The 21,589-nt window shown below is 44.2% G+C and overlaps 1 protein-coding gene across 1 annotated transcript in view; it reads right to left on the bottom strand.

Annotated features, from left to right (window-relative positions):
• Window positions 1-3,668: 3,668 nt before the first annotated feature.
• LOC119161587 (nose resistant to fluoxetine protein 6) overlaps window positions 3,669-21,589 on the bottom strand; it is a 92,759-nt gene continuing 74,838 nt past the window's right edge. The window contains 9 exon segments of the mRNA XM_075878988.1: window positions 3,669-5,841; window positions 7,109-7,251; window positions 7,825-8,011; window positions 8,604-8,724; window positions 10,692-10,814; window positions 14,003-14,082; window positions 14,510-14,675; window positions 20,054-20,146; window positions 20,461-20,554. Coding sequence (XP_075735103.1) covers window positions 5,608-5,841; window positions 7,109-7,251; window positions 7,825-8,011; window positions 8,604-8,724; window positions 10,692-10,814; window positions 14,003-14,082; window positions 14,510-14,675; window positions 20,054-20,146; window positions 20,461-20,554 — 1,241 coding nt within the window. The 3' untranslated portion in view covers window positions 3,669-5,607.

Below are 21,589 nucleotides of genomic sequence, written 5' to 3'. Positions count from 1 at the left end.
TCCCGCCTTCTGCCCGCACTCTCTCAGCACGTTCACGCGCTCCACACGCGCTATTGTCGAGTCGTCCTGCACGTGCAGCGTCACCTGTGGCTTGCTCCTAAGGTTTAAAAAGATTGTAAACATGTTTTCATGGTGTGAATATCACCAGAGCCGAGAGCGATTCATTGATAATCTTTGCAGGATCAAGCAAGTCGAACACGATGTCTTTGAGCGAGCTGTATGTGCATGTCGATGGTGAACAGCCACTTTTTTATGACAATAAAAGTGAGGTGATGGTGCGAATTTTCGCACTGTCCGTAGACTGGCGCGCCGCCTTAAAAAAAAAAAAAAACGCCTCGAGGAGGATCAACCGACAACGCAGCGTTTTCACGTGGCTAAATATGCGGGCCCTGCCTACACCTTCCATGCATGCAGATAGCTTTCATTAGCCTTTTTCATGAATGAGTAGCAATATCCAACATACGGACGCCGTGCCACCGAGCATAAACCAGATTCGCAGCGGAAATATTGTCACACCATTTTTAGTGAAATATACCAATGTAAAATGCGCGGTGTTCGGATGTGTGGTAATCTGTTGGCATGTCTGTGCCACTTCAGTACGATTTGGTGGTGGGTTGCGCAGGAGTAAAACCTGGGGAGGCGCGAAGTACGCAGTGATGGACCGGTGTTTTTTACTGAAACATGCCAATCGCAGCTAATGGGCAATAAGAGGCAGAAGGCTCTGGTCGGACACAAAAACCCGCAGTCCGCTTTTAGTTAACGCGCAGGAGAAAACTCTCCCCGTCACTCTATTTGACCTTGAAGGTCAAAATCCAGTGCCTATGGCCAGTGAACGGCTGTGCAGCGTGAGCAGTCGGTTTTTTAAGCAATTGTATGTTCCGTACTACGATGGAATAATTTTTTTCTAAACAGAAGCCCGCTAGCAGACGTCGCCTGCGTTGGAGTTGTGAGGTGAGAGAGGGGCGAGGGTAGTAAAGGAGGGGGAGGGGGCGCGCAAGCCCAAGGGGGGTATAAACGCTGCGGAGAGGAGTGCATAGAGGAGAGAGAGAACGAAGCGTAGGAGATGACACAAGAAGGCGCGCATGCGCATTGGGGGTGTAGAAGCCCCAGAGAGCGGTGCCTAGTAGAGAGAGAGGGGAAGCGAGTGTAGACTAGCAAACGCTGCCTGCGTCGGCGTTGCGAGGCGATAGGGGGAGCGTAGTAGAAGAGGAGCAGGGGGCGTGCATGTGCACTGGGCGTTATAACACCGCAGGGAGGGATGCCTAGAAGAGAAAGAAGGAGAGCGAGCGTAGACTAGTGGTCTTTGCCTGCGTCGGCATTGCGAGACGAAAGGGGGAGTGTAGCCAATTAGGGATAGAGGGACGGACGGCTACGGGAGAGAGGGGGAGCGTAGAAGGGCAGCGGAAGGGGAGGGGACGCGCATGCGAAGTAAGGGTGGCCACGCCGCACACCCGATTAAGCTCAACCATAAGATACATAGCATTTAAATATTCTGGGTACAAGTGGGGATCGAACCGGGGTCGTTTGCGTGGCCATTCTACCACACAGCTACGCGTCTGCTTGTTAATACAGTGATAATAGCTTCCTCTGCTTGAAAATGCAGTGAAAGTAACTTTCATGCTTTACAAGCACACACGTCCCGGGTACAGGGTTCACAATACAGCATGAAATATAGCAATAAGAATGTGTGGTAAAGCGTACATTGCTTTGAACTACCCACTCGTTCATCGATTTATATGTTTTCAAGTCCTATGTTCCCCCACTTTAGTTAGGGTATACCATACCATTCCGAGCATCTTATTAACCCCCTGCTTTTTTTTTTCTTTGACACCTGGTGCTATTCTATGTTTCTTCCTCGCAATATGCTATTTTTCTCAAAGGATATTCGAACCAATACCTGACATTCTTGTAGCCGTTTTTTTTACGAAGTACTGGTGTGGCTCCGTGGTCGAATACCAGTTTGCTACGCTCAAGCTCTGGGTTTGATTTCCACCCGAACCAAACAGTTTTTGTACATATTTGCATTTATCTCGAATTTTCGCTCACGAACAATGCCAATTTTTCCGGTTACAACCAACAACGCCGACACCGGAAGTTCTGCGAAACGAATTATCGCATTAAAGCAGACCGTAATAATAATCTGGATACCAGCAGGCTTTGCTTCTGGCTAGCTCGGGAAAATGAACAGTTCTGGCTTTTTTTTAGCTTAGGCCTTAGCAACTTTTTATTTATGATGTCAAATGGCACTATTAGAGCTGAAAGAACAATGGCTGCTGCACTTAACCGGGTGTTGCAGAACCGCCATGATTGACCCAGTTCCTTATGATGTTCACGTCGCCGACTCGTTAGTGATGTAAAGCTATCGCCTTGATAAGCAGTACACTTGTGTATAGACGGCTTGCTGTTTATCCGAAGCAACTTATGAGCGAGCATGATCCGGTGGCGTCCACGCTCCACTGCGCATGCGTGTCCCTCTCTCTCTCCTCTACTTCATTTCCCTCTCTCACCTCGCAGCGCCGGCGCAGGCAGTGTCTGCAAGCCTACGCTCGCTCCCCCTCTCTATCCTCTAGGCATTCCTCCCAGGGGCGTTTACACTCCCTCTTGCGCATGGGCGTCCAGTCCCGCTATGCCCTCTCCTGCGCTACATCCCTCACTTGCCTCGAAACGCCCACGCAGGCAGTGTCTGCTAGCGAGTTTCTTGATTGAAAAAAAAAAAAAAAAAAAAACCCGACCGCTCGCGCGGCCCAACCGTTCGCTGGCCTCCTCGTACATATAGGCACCGGATCTTAAGCTCCAATGTAGTGTTGGTCAGAGGTGTCTCCTGTGCGTTGTTGAACAATAAAAATTCGCAGCGTGCGCTTGGACTTAAAGTGGACTGCGGGTCTTTGTGCCCCATCGGAGTCTTATATCTCTCATTACACATTAACAGCGATCGGCATGTTCCCGTAGGAAACAGCGGTCCATCACTGCGTGCTTTGCGCCTCCCCAGGTATTCTCTAATGCGCAACGCCGCGATGAGCGCCAGCGTCAACGCCGCCGCCAGTGTAAGCGTTGGCGCCCACTGCTTCACATCTACACATGGTTCCCTTTAGCGGGAGATGGTGTAACTTCTTCCTTGTGCGATCCTGATGCGAGGCGCCTCATTTACCTGCAGTTTCGTTTTCAGAGATTTTTCTGAGTGATGGCTCATGGCTATAGCACAATCCCACCCCTTTTGTAGTATGTCCTTGTAGGGTTGAAAAAATGATGATGTGATGAGATTTTTATTTATATGAAAAAGAATATATCATCGTGGTGCCCTACAGCTTTCCCACATGAATGACTGCGCCAAAGTTGATGTTAAAAAAGTTAAGATATTCTGTAAACGAGTGTCTTCTTGGCAAAGCTCACTGCGGCAAGTCATTTCCGCTTAGACGTATATGGAGTTGGAGTGGGAAGACAACATATGCTGTTACAGCATTTTTATGTGAAAAAATTGCGTTGTCTAAAAAAATATATCCTCTGCGTCACTTGTACAATTTCAAGCTACAGTTTTGTATTATGTAGTAGCATCATTCATTCAATTGGCATCAATGTATGGTGGCGGAACAACATGAAGGCACAATTCATCGGAAGAAAAGCTGGTAAGCTACATGCATCCTTTCACACAACACTCTGACCAATATGCGTCGATCATATAATATTATTTATTGTTTACAAAGATATCTGCAACATATGCCCTGCTTGGTTCATGTACGAGAGGGCGTCTATGTACAAAAGTATTACAGAGCTCTAAAATGGTGGAGAACTGTAGCGCAAGTGCTCTCGGAAACCCCGAAGGGTGTACGCGTGAACACCAGCGCTATAGTGACATATGTTGGGACGCTTGTTGCACGTCCCTTCCGATAGGAAATCAAAAAGATCCCTTCATCATGAAAGTGCAGCTGTCGACGCGTTCAAACAAGCGTAGAATGGGAACGCGTTGTCGTTAAACAAAGGGTCAGCGTGGAAGCTGCCGCCGGCACTGCTGATTGCATCTGCGACTTTCAGTATGCTACTGCGTTGGTGTCTTTACTATGTTGAAACTCTGCATTTTAATGACAAGGGAAGGGACACAATTCAACGTGACATTGAGTTAAACTGAGTATTCAGTAATATGTAAAAATTGTACGCTTAGCATTAGTTTCAAGTAATTAAAGTAGGGATCGTATAACGAATGCTCAAGCCACCAACTCTCTCTCTCTTTCTCTCTCTCTCTCTCTCTCTCTCTATATATATATATATATATATATATATATATATGTGTGTGTGTGTGTGTGTGTGTGTGTGTGTGTGTGTGTTTATGTGTGTGTGTGTGTGTGTGTGTATAGTTGACCCCCACATATTAAAATAGTGAAGTGCCGTGAAAAATGGTTGGCTGTTGCGAGAAAACCATAATATCAAACAGGATAGGCCTACAAAAATCGGTGACAAGAATGAAAAGGCTGCCGATTTTCCGGGCGTGCTTGAATATTCGGACACCTTCACAGGACTGCTACAAGCCCTATACACGTAATGTATTAAAACATCTTACGTTTTGGACGCTGAAACTCTTTCAAGTGCCAGCTTTTTTTGTCAAATTGCTTGTCCAAAAATGCATTAGCAGAAGCCGCAAAGTTAGCTTTGCTGCAGTGCTAAAACGCTGTGCAGTGATCTATACCACAAATCCAAAGGGGCACTGGGGGACGTATGAGCTGTCTTCGGGGGGTTCACTAGCTTGAATTTTTAGTTTTCATCTTTATTTTAAAGGATTTCGTGCTACATTACCTTACTGTATGGCCACTAAACATCCAGGATTCATTGTTACAATTGATCAACCGATAACAGGACATGCAGGCATTTTCTGTATACGGATTATGTCCCCTTACTATATATATATGAAAAACAAAAAGCTGTATTTATATGCATTTGACGAGAGCAACACTTCACCTCACGCTTCACGCAAACGTAGAATGAGGAGCTTCCTTGTGACTACGGGGAGCGAAAATAGAAGTCATGAAAGCGGGCGCAGCTTCCTTTGTAAAGTATGTATGTAAAGCCGTGCTCCTGGCTACCACAGTTTTGCATGGAAAGATGACGGCAGTGTTGTTCTCTGTACGGTTACTGAATGCTATGATTATGTGTTGTGTGTCCGTTATTACGTTCAAAGTTAGGTTACACAATCATTACAGCACTCGGCGGCGATACGCGGGAAAATTCACAATTGTGCTGCGGCACTTTTTGCGCATTGAATCAACACAAAATTTCTTCATAAGTTTATACGACGACTCGCACCTTGCAGGTTACACAAGTGAAAATCACTTTTCTGGTTTCTCAGGCGAAAACTCACACAACTATATAGAATGAACAACAAAAAAGAAACTTGTAAAAAAAAATAAAGGCACGCACACACCCTGCACAGTTTTTTTAAAAGAACAACATCAAAAAAAAAGAGCATCCACAAGGAGAAGTTCTCAGCCCTGCATAACTTGAGGGCAGTTCGGACGTCCATTGAGCAAGCACATGGGAGGCGTGGAGGATGCACGGCTTCTTCGCGAACGAAGACAATGGATGAAAGATGCACGCACGCACGACCATATATCGCCGCACTTAGACACCGCAAGTGCTGGAGCCGTTCTCGAACGTCTTGGTGGGGAGCGAGTCCGGGCTCTTGGAAAAGTCTTGCGTAGAGATCTTATCTGTTTTCTCGGGATGATAGCCCATCTGGCGTGCTGACTTGCCCAGCAGTATCCTCTCGAGCAGAATGAAAGGCGACTCGAAGGTCAAGCTCAGCGAGAAGGATAGACAGTAGGCCGAGAACAGGTGGCCCAGGTAGACGTAGCCCTGCAAACGAAAAGATCGCAAGTTGCACTCGTTTCACTCTTTGTCTAAGTGGGCTCGTGCGTCACTATATATATATGCTCAAGCGTTTCCATGGAACATATCGATAGAGCACGATTTCGAGAACAGATATGTGTGTTCCACATATGTCATGAACATATATTGTAGTCCAAGCTATTTCATGGGGTCATTGTCGGCATTCGCGCACTGTTAAACTGAGTTTTATTTAGAGCAGTGCCTTCACGTGCTTTATATTGACAATAGACGTCCCTTGCTCTTTTTGACATATCCACAACAGATATTTCCGACTGCAATAAGCTCCAAATCCGAGGACAGTGACTTGTTATCAGTGCGTCATCGTGCAGCTAAAACCGCGTTGTATTCAATGCGCTTCGAGCTTTTCAAAGAGAACGCTGGACCCCCACAGCTTTGAAACTACAGAAAGGTCGTGAAGTGCACAGTGTGGCACCGGAATTTCTGACACAGATCTTACGACGGTATATGGCAAAGGTGTTTATGACAAAGATGTTACCTTTTTCCATCTGCACAGACATATGTGGGACCGGGAGCAGTGAAAATTAAAAATAATATATATGTATGCCGACACGCACGGAGCAGATGCAGGACTACCTGATGAAGGCGATCGCACTGTTCACCGCGTATGTCGCCTCGGCATCATATAAATGTCACCACAGTCGTGTGACGGGCAACACGCTACATTCGCTGCTCATGTGTCTGGGGGATACCGAATGAAATCGCTATTTCGACTTTTGTCGTTGGGCAGTGCCGAACCACCAGCACTAAACACCTTTAAACATGTTTTCTCAAGAATGAAATGCGACATGGGTTTGCAAAAAAAGTATGATGTGTACCAAGCGTTGCCCCAATGATGAAAATGTGTTTTGGGGAAACCAGCAAGGGCAGACAAGTGACCCTCAGTTGACAACATTTTATTGTTTTTCCCTTTCTCTATATTTTAGGCTACCTCCTCGGCTGCCTGCAAGAACAATACGCTTCTCTTTACAGGTTTGCCGTTCGGCAACATATGGAATATGCATTAGGCTATTCTGAAAAATGACGTGAGCTGACAGTTCATGTCAACTGGCTGATCTGGTCATGCGTTATTGCAGTATCGTTATTCCATGCGTTATTGCAGGATTAAAAGGGCATCATGGGCACACTCAAACGTGACATCACCTGTGCATTTCATCTGTGCAAGTTGTTAGCTGTTCTACCCCTCTGCCCGGTAACACACTTGTTGAACACTTACCACGAAGAACTGCGTGATGTAGAAGGGCTTCTTGAGGTAGGCTGTGTGCCACAGTATGAGCAGTGGGTGCACCAGGTACACGAGATAGGTAAGCCGACTCAGAGGCACGAAGGCCCGCCATGACAGCACCTTGTTAATGAAACCTGCGTCAAAATAGGGCGCGAAAGTAGGTCATGTGCCTTTCTTGAGAGTGATGAAACTCACACTAGTGCGGAGATGTACTCTTTATTTGCGCTCGTCGAAAGGGAAAAGCAGAAGGCGAGGTTCGTATGTTATCTTCAAACTTTTCTCTGTGATATTATCAGCAAAATCACACTAACCTTACAGTCAGTACTGCCAATTGGAATGGAAAAGTACAAGCATATCCACAGGCTTTGTGGGCAGTGCGGGTGGCGGCCCTCCCTAATGAACTTTCGAGGAGAGAGAGGGGGGGGGGGGAGGCTCAAAGTCGGCCACTTTGGTGAACGTGACTGACCTCTGGAAACGCGTTGTCTGTGAACAGTTTCGTCACCTTCTATCGTCTGAGTAAGGTCAACGCTTTGGCATGAACATTGTATGTAATAATTGATTGTGTGTGTCAGAGAACGACACGAAAGTTGAGCTTTCTGAGGACAGCGTGACTGAAGATACCCGAAGCATGAAAATAGCGCTGCATACAGGACAATCATATAACATGCTTCAGTCGTGCTGCTGCTAGTGGGCTGGACTGTGTATACCTCCGTTGCCGGTGGCACAGGCTACCACCATCCAGGCAATGCCGAGCGTCCAGGCAGTGCGGCTGAGCGCAGCGTAGGCCACTGCCACAGAGAGCGATGGGGCCTCGTACGCATTCCAGTTGTACACTCCGAAAACCACTGTCATGTTCACCAGGGCTGCTGCTAACCAGCCCAGCAGACGTGTGACCTGCAGTTGGTAAGTGCACGTTACATTGGTTGGTTGCAATGAACCAATGCCTCCAAATTTAATTGGGTGTAAGTATATGCATACATGCAGGTGGCCTATAACATGTAGAGAATCCGGTGCTGATGAAAAATCGGGTCGCATATACTCTTTTTAGTTAGAATCTCAAGAAGGTCTCCTTGTACACCGATGACACCTTTGACAGCAAGACAATACAATCAAGTGCGCAAGGCGAGCGCTCATTTGTGTGGCTTCCGCGCGCTTCAATACGAGAAAAAGGACCATGTGACAAGTATTGTGCAAGGAAACAATTCATCGGTGGTCTCTGAATCCCTTCTACAGGTGTGCTTCCATACTTTGGGAAGTCATCCGATAATTAAAATGTTTGGTAATGAAACAGAATGAATAAGTTTGTTTAGGTGAATATAAAAATTTGCCTGAGTGGCTGTAGTCTACAGGGTGAATAGTGAGCGTTGGGCTTCAATTTGCTCCTGACGCGCCTTTTATTTTTCAAGTCTTGATCTAAGTTATACGCGGGAGAATTTTGTTGTCGATTCTCTCTCTAATTGCTGTTCCTTGACATCACTGCACTTACCCTGTTGATATGCAGCGTTTTGTGCTTGTACAGGAAGTAGCCTGTGGCCATGCCGATGCAGAAGGATGTGAGATGCGTGTACGGCCGGTATCCGATGAAGCTCATGTACTCATTGAAGTGACTGTTGAGAAAAATTATACGATAAACTAAATGAGTGGAAGGGGAGGTAGGTCATTCGACACACAGTTCAGTCGCGGAATTGCGTAGAATGAGTATGTACAGTATTGTCCACTGTTAAAAGGAACACTCGAATGCACACCATCAATATTCCTGGCCCTCTAAGAGCAAGTGGATTAAGAAACAATCTTCATGGAAGTCAATAATCTATCAAGAGGAGTCGGAACTTTTAGCCTCCAGTAGTCCTATGGATATCTAAGCCGCAATGATTCCGTAAGATTGCGAAATATAAACATGGTGCTCACGCAGGTGCTCCCTCTAACAGTGGACCCGTCTGTACATCCGCACTTCGTTTCTTAAACGCGAAGTATTTCTTAGCGAACTTAGCGAATGTTTGGACGTGTCATTTACCTTCGTTGTCTGTTTGCTTCAAGTAACACTGAATTTGGTATATACTTGAAGCTAGCGAAAAGACCACGAGTGCACCATGAGCGTGGTGCATATACTGATGAATTACATGACATGCATTTCATGATTTACAGGTTAGGGCTTGTTACTTTTGTTCACCAAGCAGTCATGTCACACAAGAGTAGTTTTGCAATATATGTCATGTGAACGAAACCCCCGCAAAAGAAGCAAGACCAAGAAATGTAAATCACGACATTCATGAAATACAAGCTATGAGCTATCAATTTTATGTTACGGCTAGTAATTTATGCTCGTCATATATACAGACAGGTTGTGCCATACCAATTTTGGCATCGATACCATTATAGAAACGGCCATGGAGGAGGGATAAATGTCATAAGAGGATATATATATATATATATATATATATATATATATATATATATATATATATATATATATATATATATATATATATATATATATATATATATATATCATGAGATCTAACAGACAATAAAGCCAAAGAATGTATAGGGGAAGTTATTAGAACAAATAGAATGTAAATAAGAAGAAAAAAAAGTGGGTGAAAAAATAACCACCCGTGAGCAGGAATCAAACCTACGACCTTCGAATAACGCGTTCGATGCTCTAACCACTGAGCTATCACAGCGCCCTTCCCTCCATACAATTTTTTGAGTTTATGTGTGAATTTAGAAGTGGGAGTGTCAGTCAGCGCCATCTGCAAGCCAAGCGACGAGTGTGAAACACCCTTTTATGCGCATGTGTGGCGTCACGTAGCACGTGAACTTATTATTACGAGTGGGCAGCTGACCAAATAATCCCTCGTATACAACCTAATGACACCAAGTCTGCCAGTACGAGACCGTCGTTTAATGAAATAAGGGAAAGAAGTGTATACCTAAGGGCTCGTTTTTCCGTGTTTTGACACAATAATAATAAGATCTAACAGACAAAAATGCCAAGGAATGTATAGGGGAAGTTATTAGAACAAATGGAATGTAAATAAGAAGAAAGAAAAGTGGGTGATCTCATTAATATTGGGTCAAAACACGGAAAAACGAGCTCTTACGTATACACTTCTTTCCCTTATATATATATATATATATATATATATATATATATATATATATATATATATATATATATATATATATATATATATATATATATATATATATATATATATATATATATATATATATATATATATATATATATATATATATATATATATATATATATGCATGTATTAATGAGATCCAACAGACAATAATACCAAGGACAGTATAGGGGAAGATATTAGACCAAATTGTAATGTAAATATGAAGAAAAGTGGGTGAAAAGATAACTGCCCACGGCAAGTTATCTTTTGGCATAAGGTGGTAATACTTTCCTTTTTTTTTTGCCAGTTCACGCTGGATTTATTTACAAGGTTGGAGAACTTGCCAGGCAGGTAACCCCACGACAAATCTTCGTCCGCGTATTTGAGCATAAACTAGGCGAGACTATCAGCTAAGGCTGGCATCAGCGCGCACTCACTCTGGATCAGGGTCCACAAACATGGGGATGGGAGGAAACTCCCACATGTACGTGAGAACACCAACAGCGATGACAGACGAAACTCCCAGAATGGCCAGAAGTGCGAAGCTCACAGAAGGCCTCCTACAAGAAAAGAAAAAAAAAACAACAACACTGTAGATGTCATTCTGTTTATACAACTCTGCGGCACGGCGAACCTGATCACGCAATAATTTCGCAGTCCCTAGCATAACTGCAAGTCATGCTCAACAGCTGAAAGGCTGCAAGAAGAAGCATGAATGGCCGTTCATTAAGTGTGTCACTGAAGGGAATTACGAAATGCACTTAACGCGTGGTAAAAGCCTCGTTGGAGACGGAACATTGTACTCTACAGCGATGTGTTTTGTCGCTGTACAGTTTAAACGCATTCACTTTTTGCTGGTTTGCCAAACAAACAAGCAAACAAACAAACAGACAGACAAACAAACAAACAAACAAACAAACAAACAAACAAACAAACAAACAAACAAACAAACAAACAAACAAACAAATAAAAAACATTATTCTGTCACAATGCCTCCTCGCTTCCAAAATCTCTATGCGGGTCATCTGTTACAGGGATGTAAATGATATCTTCCAGTGGACTTTTACGTATTGTATATCGATAAATGATCCTTTCTCCGCTTTCGCTGAAGTGTTCGGACACTGTATTTCGCTTAAGAGTCCCAAACGGTTCCTACGTGTGGAATGACTGGTCTTACTAATGTTTTACGCGTGCAGTCGCATTCCTGTAGTTTGTTCATCTATAGCTCACGATAAGTAACGAATACTATTGACAACGAAAACGCTGTACGGCATGTTGTTGCGCTGCCTCAGGAATTGTCCGCTGCACTTTCTTGGTGAAGCCCAGACATGCGTTCTTTCGGCCTACCTCAAGCGCAACTTGGGCGTCAACTTTATTTACTTTTTTTAGATTCCAAGCAGCTCTTTGACTATCTTGTGTAACGCCGTCCCTCTGTCCGAACCATGCTCCCCTGGCCGCAGGTACTGGGGCGGGGCCAGTAACGTCACTCCGTCCCTCACAGTGCGCACGCGTTGGCGTCACTCTCTTCCTAGCCTGTCGCCGCTAACCGCGTGTGACACCCGCAACACTGTCCCTCTCCTCCCCTTCTCTCGCCTCGCAAGGCTGTCTGCTAGTAAAAAACCAACTGTTCATTTTACAAACTCCTTCACTAGTGGGGGCAAACTTACCTCACTCGTCAGTATATATATATATATATATATATATATATATATATATATATATATATATATATATATATATATATATATATATATATATATATATATATATATATATATATATATATCGCTCACGCTCATCTTCCTATCACGCCTTTTTCTCTGATTATGCTTTGGCGGTTAATATCTACAGATACGACAATAGTTTAAAATAAATTTATAATGAATGTTAGTCATCAGGATGGAGATGTACCTAGCGTCAACAAAGATACCTTCACGTTGAATGGGGCTATAGCTGCCAAACACCGAAACATACACTCAGCAAACCCTCTGTTATCAACCTACAGTGAACAGTTAATTACCCTTGTAAAGGCGCGTTTTACTTTCGTTTTATATGCCGATTTCTATGACGGAAGGATCAACCAGATTTTTTTCAACGAATGATTGCTGTTATATTTTTTTTCATATTAAGTATCACACTTTCTCGGATGTACTCAGGCGTGTGTGTATTACAATTTGCCTTATTTGCTAATAGTCTGAGCACTTTTTGAAGCGTTCAATTATTAATGATATTGTTATTGTTATATAACTGTTATTAACTTATTATGAACTTCTCAACCTTTTCCTTTATAATGTATCATTTGTGGTGTTAGGGGCGTAGTACATTGTTTACACTCATTGTAATGTTGTTAAAGTTCCTTAACGGGCTCCCCAGACACCTCCATAAATACGCCAATAAAAACGGTAGAAACAAAATAGTCCTTTGACAGAACAAAATGTGGGTGATTATAACGTTAAACTATTTCTCATTGCTTGCTTTCGAAATGGTCGTTAGCTGCATATGATTGGTGTAAAGAGTCGTTGTCATGCATACAGCACCAGCTTGTTACACGAGGCATCAAATGGCGCAAATGAGATCCATCACGTAATGACCACTTATGCACGACCTCGTAAAAAATAAGAGAATGAACTATTTTCGATACGGCATTCTGTTTGCCATTGGCTCTTCGGCATTTGAAATTTTCTGTGTGCCACTAAATCACCTGCTTGTTACGTGGCAACACGAAGCCGATAGCATATCCTTCTAAATGTAATTTAAGTAGGCTAGCTGCCAATCACTTAAGCAGCGGCTACATATAGCAGCTGGCGAGATGGATTACGAGTTTAATAAAATATTTTTACTTTCAGCAGAAAGGTGTTTGGTGGTTTGTGTCCGCATACATCGCTATGAGCTCATACTTGCTGAGAGAAAAAGGAAGAGAGAGAACTAAGCGGCGCTGCACGCGTGTGCTTCTTTGCTGGCCAATATGTATTTTGCGCTGTAAAAGAGGTTCCAAGTTAAGTAAAAACTAACGAGCCCGACTCTTAAGTAAGCATGAGCAAGCGATGTAACATTATAGAGTCCCTGTTCAGCGCTCGCCTGCTCTGCAATACTGCAACACAAGGCGCGAAAGCGTCGCACAGGTGACCCGAACCACCCAAAAGCCTATGGAAGGAAAATCATCACAGCGGCAATGATGGTAAAATTTCGCTCTGTTGTAACATTGCCTCGTAACATTTTCATTCTCCCGTAAGAACGAAATTGAGTGATAACAGTTGTGATGGAAAACTTCGCCTTACTTGTTAGTTTCCCCGGCGTGCAGCCAAGAGTGATCACTGTCAAAAGGGGGGGGGGGGTCTAAGCCCCGCCCCCAATTTTTTTCAAAGGGGAGCTCGCGCCTCCCTTGTTCCTCCGGCTGATACGCATATGCACCCTGCATATGTAGGCCCTGGATCGCGCGTTTCGAATTCAGTCAAGGGCGTCTTTACTTATCTTTCACTTTTATTAGCGCCAGCGTGAACGCCGCCGCCAGTGTAAGCGTTAGCGCCCGCTCCTTCACATTTACACATAGCTCTCTTTAGTTGGAGATGGTCTATTTTTTTTTTTTCATTTTGCTATCATTGCGGTATACCTCTAACAACTAACGCAAAAAGACCTTTCAACTGCTTCAATATTCGTGGGCGCCATTAAATTACCACAGTACGCAGCTCATGCGATGTTAAGACTACGAGACCGTGCAAGTATGTTTAGAACCGCTGTACCAACTTACCTGTACATCAACATGAATATGACAGGAGCAATGATGTAGTAATGCATGTCGCACGACAGGTACCATCCATGAGGCAAGCACTGCAATTAGTCCAAAATAAGCATGCATGTCAGCTTATGTGCAGCACTATGTTATTAACTGACATGTTTCAAAGAGGTAAGACAGTTTATTATTGGCTCGCACATGTAAAATGGACAAGTCTGCAGACATTAAACGGCCCAGTGACGCTGTCAATGTGTGATAATTGAGGACAGCCATAAACGGCTGTGCAGTACGCAATTATATATGCAAAGTTTTTGTTTGTTTTGTTTTCCAGTTATTTCTTAGAACGTGCTCGCCCATCTAAAGTCCGTGGAGCTCATCGGACGTGTAGGTTAGGAAGAATACTGGCAGGGATTAGTCTTTTAGAACTGAAAAAAAAAAAAAAACGTTTTTACCTAATGAATCGTCTTGCGAAAAAAAAAAAACAGATACAGAGAGATTATAGACGATGGTCTGAAATCTTACCATGTCCTCTCTGTGGTACCAAGAACCAATGTAGAGGATATTCGTCCACCATCTTTTCTCACAAGCTTTTGCAAATGGCTGCAGTGTTTCGTTCCAGACCGGTCCGCTTCCGGTCAGTGGCAGCAAAATCATGAGAAGAGACACTAGTATGAACGCCGGCGTTAACCTGAGTGTGAACAAAAAATGTATTTAATCCCAATGTGCAGTGTGCAATTGAACAACAACAACAACAACAACAACAACAACAACAACAACAACAACAACAACAACAACAACAACAACAACAACAACAACAACAACAACAACAACAACAACAACAACAACAACAACAACGAAGACGACGACGCAGTGAGAGGTTCTCATAGTAACGACAGACGCAGGAAATTAAGAAAAGTTAACCAGTCATAAAAGAAGGTAATAAACCTTTGCGAATGAAGTGAAAAGAGCACGAAAAAAGAGGGCAGAGGAAAATCCTAAGTACTAGCAGAGCCTTGAAGGACTCTGGTACTAGGACAGATACCGATGTATGCTATCCTGGGGTAATACACGCGAGTGTAACCCTGCACCTCGTATGACCGCTTAGCGGTAGCAAGCGATATAGCGTTCTATGTAACCACTAAGAATTCATGCAGGTGATACTGATGCTTGAAGGTCATCGCCAACGTGTCAACAATGTCTCGCATAATTTTACTTGGCCCGCCGTTTACAGACTGCTTCTTATTTATTTTTTCCATTTTTGTATTTTTCACTTCATTTTTTTCGCGCTTTATTCTCTTTCCTTTCCCCACAAAGAGTATAGTAAAGTCAGTGATTTGTATACGCCCGCTTAATTCTCTGTCTTTCATTAAAGAGTTCACACTTCTCTCGTTCGCACTTCTTTGAACGTACGATTTTCGTGAAGTGAAAGCTGAGGTGGCAGTGCGGAAATCGTAGAACAAGAAACGAAAGATGTAGAACAGATTCAGGACTAAAGTGGACGGGCGCGGCATTTTGCGTGTCGAGTCCGTGGCGTTTCATGTCTGACATATTCAAACATTCGATATTGCCTTCAAATCGATTTCTGCTACGCGCGGACTCGTTTGCTCCGTAGTTTCTTTTCCTCCCAACGCACGCCAAGTCACGCGTGGCTGTGCAGCGTTCGCTTCCATCGACTCCGTAATGGCGGCCAAGGTGACGGCTCCGCCGAGCGAATGACTCGACGCCACGGCCGCTAGCGCACCACGAGCGTTGTTTAAAAGGCCGCTGCGCGAAACCAAGCGTGGCACTCTCTCCCGTTTCGTCCTCGAATTGTCACAATATGAGCTTCTCAATCCCCTTGAAAACTTCGCAATAAGATTGATAGATTGATTTGTGGGGTTTAACGTCCCAAAACCAGCATATGATTACGAGAGATGCCGTAGTGGAGGGCTCCGGAAATCGCGAACACCAGATAACTGTGCAATTAGGGTGAAATCGTAGAGGTGTAATAGGTGTAAAATCCTTTGCTATGCTAAGAATTCATATAAGGGTACATATAAAGACGTACAAAACAAGTACCCAAGATATAACGCTATCAAAAAAGCTTTATTGAAAACAACACAGATTTTACACTCAGTAGAAGTTCAATTGATTGCTCACGCTGCAATTGATTCGCAATGTTAAGTAAACTCGAAAATTCTTAAGCTGCTTCACGTCGCATTTGCGTAATATATATTGGAAATAACTTAATGAAACCACAGATTTTACAGAGCCTCGTATGTAGGTGAACAGATTTATCTTGCTGGTGCACAGACGGAGCCAGAGAAAAATGGAAGGTACGCTGTGGTGTGTTGGTACTGGAGCTATAGATTCACGGAGCGAGCACAATACGCGATAAATAGATTGCCTCATGAAGTGTTTCAAAGCTTAGCGAGTTTTTTCACGCGCTTGTGTGGCAGAAACTGTAGCATTAAGATGGCTATCCGGTGAATACCTGAAGCACCGCACCCATGTGCTTCAGCGCTAACATTGAAGCACATGTGTCCACAGGGACAGCGCCTTCCAAACTTCTGTATCGGTTCCGCCAGCAAAACTAGTTTGATTTCATTATTCGCTAGCAATGGTCAGCGGCTTTCTCTGGGAAATCTGAAAGTGGGCTTTAGTTTTCCCATTTGGCCCGAACGCTTCTGTCTTCACCATAGGTCGGTGAACTCACTGATGAGTCGACTCACTGGGATTCACTCCGACTCACATGGAGCCATTAGTTTGAGTCTGAGTGAGTGCTGGTGAGTGATGTTTTCGTGAGGCTAAGTCCAAGTGAGTCCGCTTGAAGGACATTTTCGCGAGTGTGAGTCCGAGTGCGGCCGGCTAAGAAAAATTTTGGTGAGTGTGAGTCCGAGTGAGTCCTAAGCGCAAAATATATTTCATGAGTGTCTGAGTGAGCTCCACAATTGTTGTTGACTAATGGTCATCACTAACTAAAAAAACTTAATATCTTTAATTACTGTCGTAATTGATGTCTCTACTCATTTCAAGATGCCTGCCGCCATATTGATTGAGGCTATACAAAAGCAACGGCTGGCGAAAAAATAAATAAATGTGCAATGCACAGGTAATTAGGCCTACCTGGCTGTGTATAAGTAGCGTAAAACTTATTGTAGATTAATGACACTCGGTAACGAAAGTGTGTATGCGTTGAAAATAGTTTACGTAGCGGAAGCGTGAAGAGTGTGAGTTGAAAGTTTACGTTCAGGTAAAGTAATTGGTAAGTTTCTCATCGAGGAGCTACGTGGTCAGCGCAAGCAAGAGTCGTCTGGCATAAAGTGCCAGAAAGCTACCTGGAATAGAGATATGTTCATCACTAAGATGCATCTACTTATATGTGCGAGACAGCGACTGTGGTCAAAACGAGCAGATTATTCGGGAATGGTCTGAACAGGACGTCACCTAACTGCTGTTGATAGTAAAAAAAAAAAAGAGATAGTTGAAGAAAGCTAGAAAGTTTACCGGGTATTCGAATCCAAATCACTGTGTAAGGAAAGAAATATGAGTTCAAAATATGTTGCTAAGAGAGAGAGAGAGAGAGAGAGAAACAAACAAACAATCACGCGCACCCACACACACAATACGTTAATACAAAGAGGGCGGGAAAAATATGTGAGCAAAGAATAAAAAAATGACCGGCGAAGGCGCACACGTGTTGTGTGAGGCACGATGCAAGTCAACATGGGTCGATTGTTTGTTTAGATGAAGTGACGCTGACATCGCGACTTAATAAAACGGGTGAAGTGATTTTGAATGGCTCCCCAGTGAGCACCAAGACGCTTTTTTAAGAAGGGTGAAAAACATCAGTTCAAGGTGAAGAATTGTAACATAGGCGCATATGTCAGAAAATTCAGCTTTTAAGTTGTGCCGAAAATAACGACGTATGTGTGAAGCATGATGGCATATGGTTTCTATGTGCAGTGTCCATAATAGCGACAATGTAATTCTCCCGACAACATATTTAATCACGATGTAGTTTCAGATAAACGGATATTGTAGGATAATACTCTATGTTAACTAAAGGGAAGAAACATGTATTGAATAATTATATGAAAATATAAAAGGGCTGGATTTGTATCAAATGACCTTGCGTTTTTATTTCTCGCTTTGTGGCACGTGTTCCTAAGCGAATTGCATCGTTTGTCTGCCACAGTCTCTACGTAACTTACATTTTTGTCGAAATTATGCATGCCGTGCTTTTAATGAGGTGTATTTTTGCCAAATATTCATACTTCCGGGCAGAGAATTAACGCGATAAGCTATTTTACCCATCCTACCCCCAATGTTTTCTCCACGCCGCACCAGTAGCGCAAGGTGTCTGAGTGTGGCGAGCATTGCAAATAGGTGTGTGCGTGACCGCAACGACAGCACAGCGATGCCGACTATGACGATGCAATGAAGCAAGTTCATTACTACACACCGCAATGCCGATGGCGTCACCCGTCGGCACGCCGACGATGCCATGCCGAGTGCGATGGTGCGAAGACGACAGGGGCATCACGACGTCAGCGCAACAATGATAACGTGGGTGGAGGAGTAGAATGAATATTCAACGACGATGTCATAAACTCGGTTGACAACGACGGTGACAAAAGGCGAGTATAGGACAGCATGAATATGCACTCTAAGAAAATAAACATTACCCGGTACTCTTTTTTTTTGAGTTCTCGTCCTCTGCATAACTTCCTTTAAAGGTACTAGTTAACGCTCTTTTTGAAGTTAATCATACTCCTTCGGAGGTCTGTGTAAGGCGCAGCTCTCTATGGGAGAATTATGTGGCAAATTAGAGCTCACCGAACAAATCTATTCGCCTACGACAACTGGAAGGCTTCGTTTTCTTCTGAGTCGATGTATTGATTCCCGCGTGGTTATACAAGGCCCCCTTGATCAGCCCACATTTGACGGAAGAATGACGTCATGTCGTGACGTCACAATGACACAAAGCAACATGGCGACAGACCTGTGGCTTCATTTAGACGCCATGTGGTGACGTCATCACTCAGCCGTGGTTTTTGCATCACTCGTGTTGATGCCTATGGCGGTCAATTTTCGCGTTCGATAAGGCACCAGGTAATCTTTTTTTAGGGGGCAGGACCTCACGTCTGCGATAGCCTGACGAAAGCCGATGCCGTAACGACCGTGACAAGTACGTATAGTAATATCTATATAGTCGGACTTTAAATTTCCGCGGCATTTTCCTCCTCAAAGGTGGATGAACACAAGCCTGCACCAATGGGTGCGCACTCAGGACCAAAGTCATGGACAGGATTGCCCGTAGCCACGCCCGCGGAGATCATTGCCGAGTGTATTAACGGGACTTTTTTTGGTTTAATATCGCGGACGTTATCGGCCATCACACTTCGGCTGTCTCGGTGGGGCATCTGTGGGCTTGTATCCGACTATAGAGTTTTTCGAAATCCACGATATCATTATGAGGCATGACGTAGCGGAGGGGCTTGACTAATTTGCCCATCTGGGGTCCTAAATGCACGGGCCGCTAGCAGTGAATCTCATACTGTCGGGTCAGCAAGCGAGCGACACAACCACTATATTGCCACGACAAATGCCCCTGACTCCAACTGCACTATCTGTTACAATATTATGTGGCGGCTGATGACTACTGCCTGTCGAGAACAGTGACAACGATGACGTAGAGGTTGCGACGCAATAAGGACGATTTGGGATGAATACTTCTATGTGATGAAAACATTAACGAAAAGGAGGCGTGAAGGACGAATATTATAAGCAAGGCGGCAAGCTGGGCAAACAGGTTGCTACTCATTTTGACTGCCGGTATGTTGATTCGACGAACCTGGAGGTAATACTGTATCGCTCCCGCATAGAAGCAGGCCCAAAACACTGCTGGATTACGCCGAGCTGTCGCCCTCAACCCACCATAGAGTACACCAACAGGCAGTCCAGCGAGTTGTTTTTTATCAGCCAAAATAGGGGACAAAATGCTGCGATAACGCTTGAGGGTTTCACAGCGAAAAAATTACAAGATAATGTTTTTTTAATTGCTTTTTTTTTATGCACACTCACCTCAGGTACCGATGGAGAAAATAGCTCCATGGGTTGAATGAACCTTGTCGCTTTTCGAGCTTGTGCAGGCTGTTATATGCCACCAAAATTCCACTGTGTGGAGAAAATAGAAGGCGCAAAGACAAAATTAGAAATGTAAAGACGCTAGATATATGTAAAATTTGCTTTGATTACAGAGTGTTTTATTTTTGCCCGCATGAAAACTAGTTGAAATTAACAGATTGCAAGACACTGACATATTTACGTATATGAAGTGTATACTCTTTGCAGGGTACATATATTTTTATGGTTGTTATTTGATTAGTGCGTTTATTTATTCCAAGTGTTTCATTTATTCTTCAATATTATTAAGTGGGCAAGAGCGTGCCCTGATGTAAATGGGGAGCGCCCTTTCCCCCCACACTCACGACATGGCGACGAAGGTCTCGACGGCCGGAAACACGTTGAGGACAATCTGGAAGGGGAACGACTTGCCGTACTCAAGCGCTTCGAAGAGGCCACCTGGGAAAAGGACGCGCACACGAGACGAGGTTACACCTTTGCCGATATCGAGAGGCGTTTTACAGCCGCCCTTGCGAGAGAGCCTTGATCAGCACCCAGTGACGCCCCGGCTGCTCTTGCCGTATTTATGCGCATCGATTAAAGAACGAGAGAACAGAGACTGATATCACTGCTGTGACGCAAACAATCGGCGCGTCAGTAAATGCAGTCTCTTGGCGTTGGCAGAGTCGTGCTTAGCATTACTGGGAGCACTAAGCAGAGGACGAGATAATACGTTTACCCCATACTACATGGCCTGTACCCGAGGCAATAGGGCTTCCCAGCGGTGCTCCCGTGTTTGGCTTTGCGCGTCGCAGCAGCTACCTGCAGGGTTAATGGCAATATGCTCCCAGGCGGAATGTACGGGAGCGGCACGAGTCTAGACGCTTGGAGGCCGGAAAGGCCTTCGGTGACGCGAACGTGCCCCAGAAGGAGCTGCCGCGTGCCCTTAAATGCGTGCGGGTCGTAAGCGTAGAGTCAACGATTGGCGTGTGCTCAGGGTCACGTGATAGATGTATCTACGGTGAGGTCATTATTACGACCTCCTCAGCATGCACTTAAGTCCTCAGTCACGTTTTAGTTGTATAGAGAGAAAGCGAAAGCGGATGACGGCTGCTTCGGGGCAAGATGAAGCAACGGATAATTGAAAAAAAAAAGGATAACGTGAGCATTGTATTTTCACTGACAACTGAAAGAGGTTAGAGTTGCTGAAAACTGGGCTTGTACGTTGCAAGAGGAAATATTTTAGATGTGCTCAACGCTTGCTCTTGGAACATCATTACACGTTTTACTCGTAAGCATTTTGGTACCGTGTGCAGAGGCTAGCGGGAATATATTCAGCAAAATATTTGTGCTCGAAGCTAATGTTGTAGGCTACCGTGACACTGGGAAGCACGAGTTTGCACTTGATCTTCCTGCATGAATGAGCGGAATATCTTGCACGGCTTACAGCTAAAGGGAGTTCCACGTGACAGCAGTGCACCTCGAAGAAAGATA

This window comes from Rhipicephalus microplus, chromosome X, assembly GCF_043290135.1.
Source record: "Rhipicephalus microplus isolate Deutch F79 chromosome X, USDA_Rmic, whole genome shotgun sequence".
NCBI lineage: Eukaryota > Metazoa > Arthropoda > Arachnida > Ixodida > Ixodidae > Rhipicephalus > Rhipicephalus microplus.
This window is presented reverse-complemented; position numbering and strand designations above follow the sequence as displayed.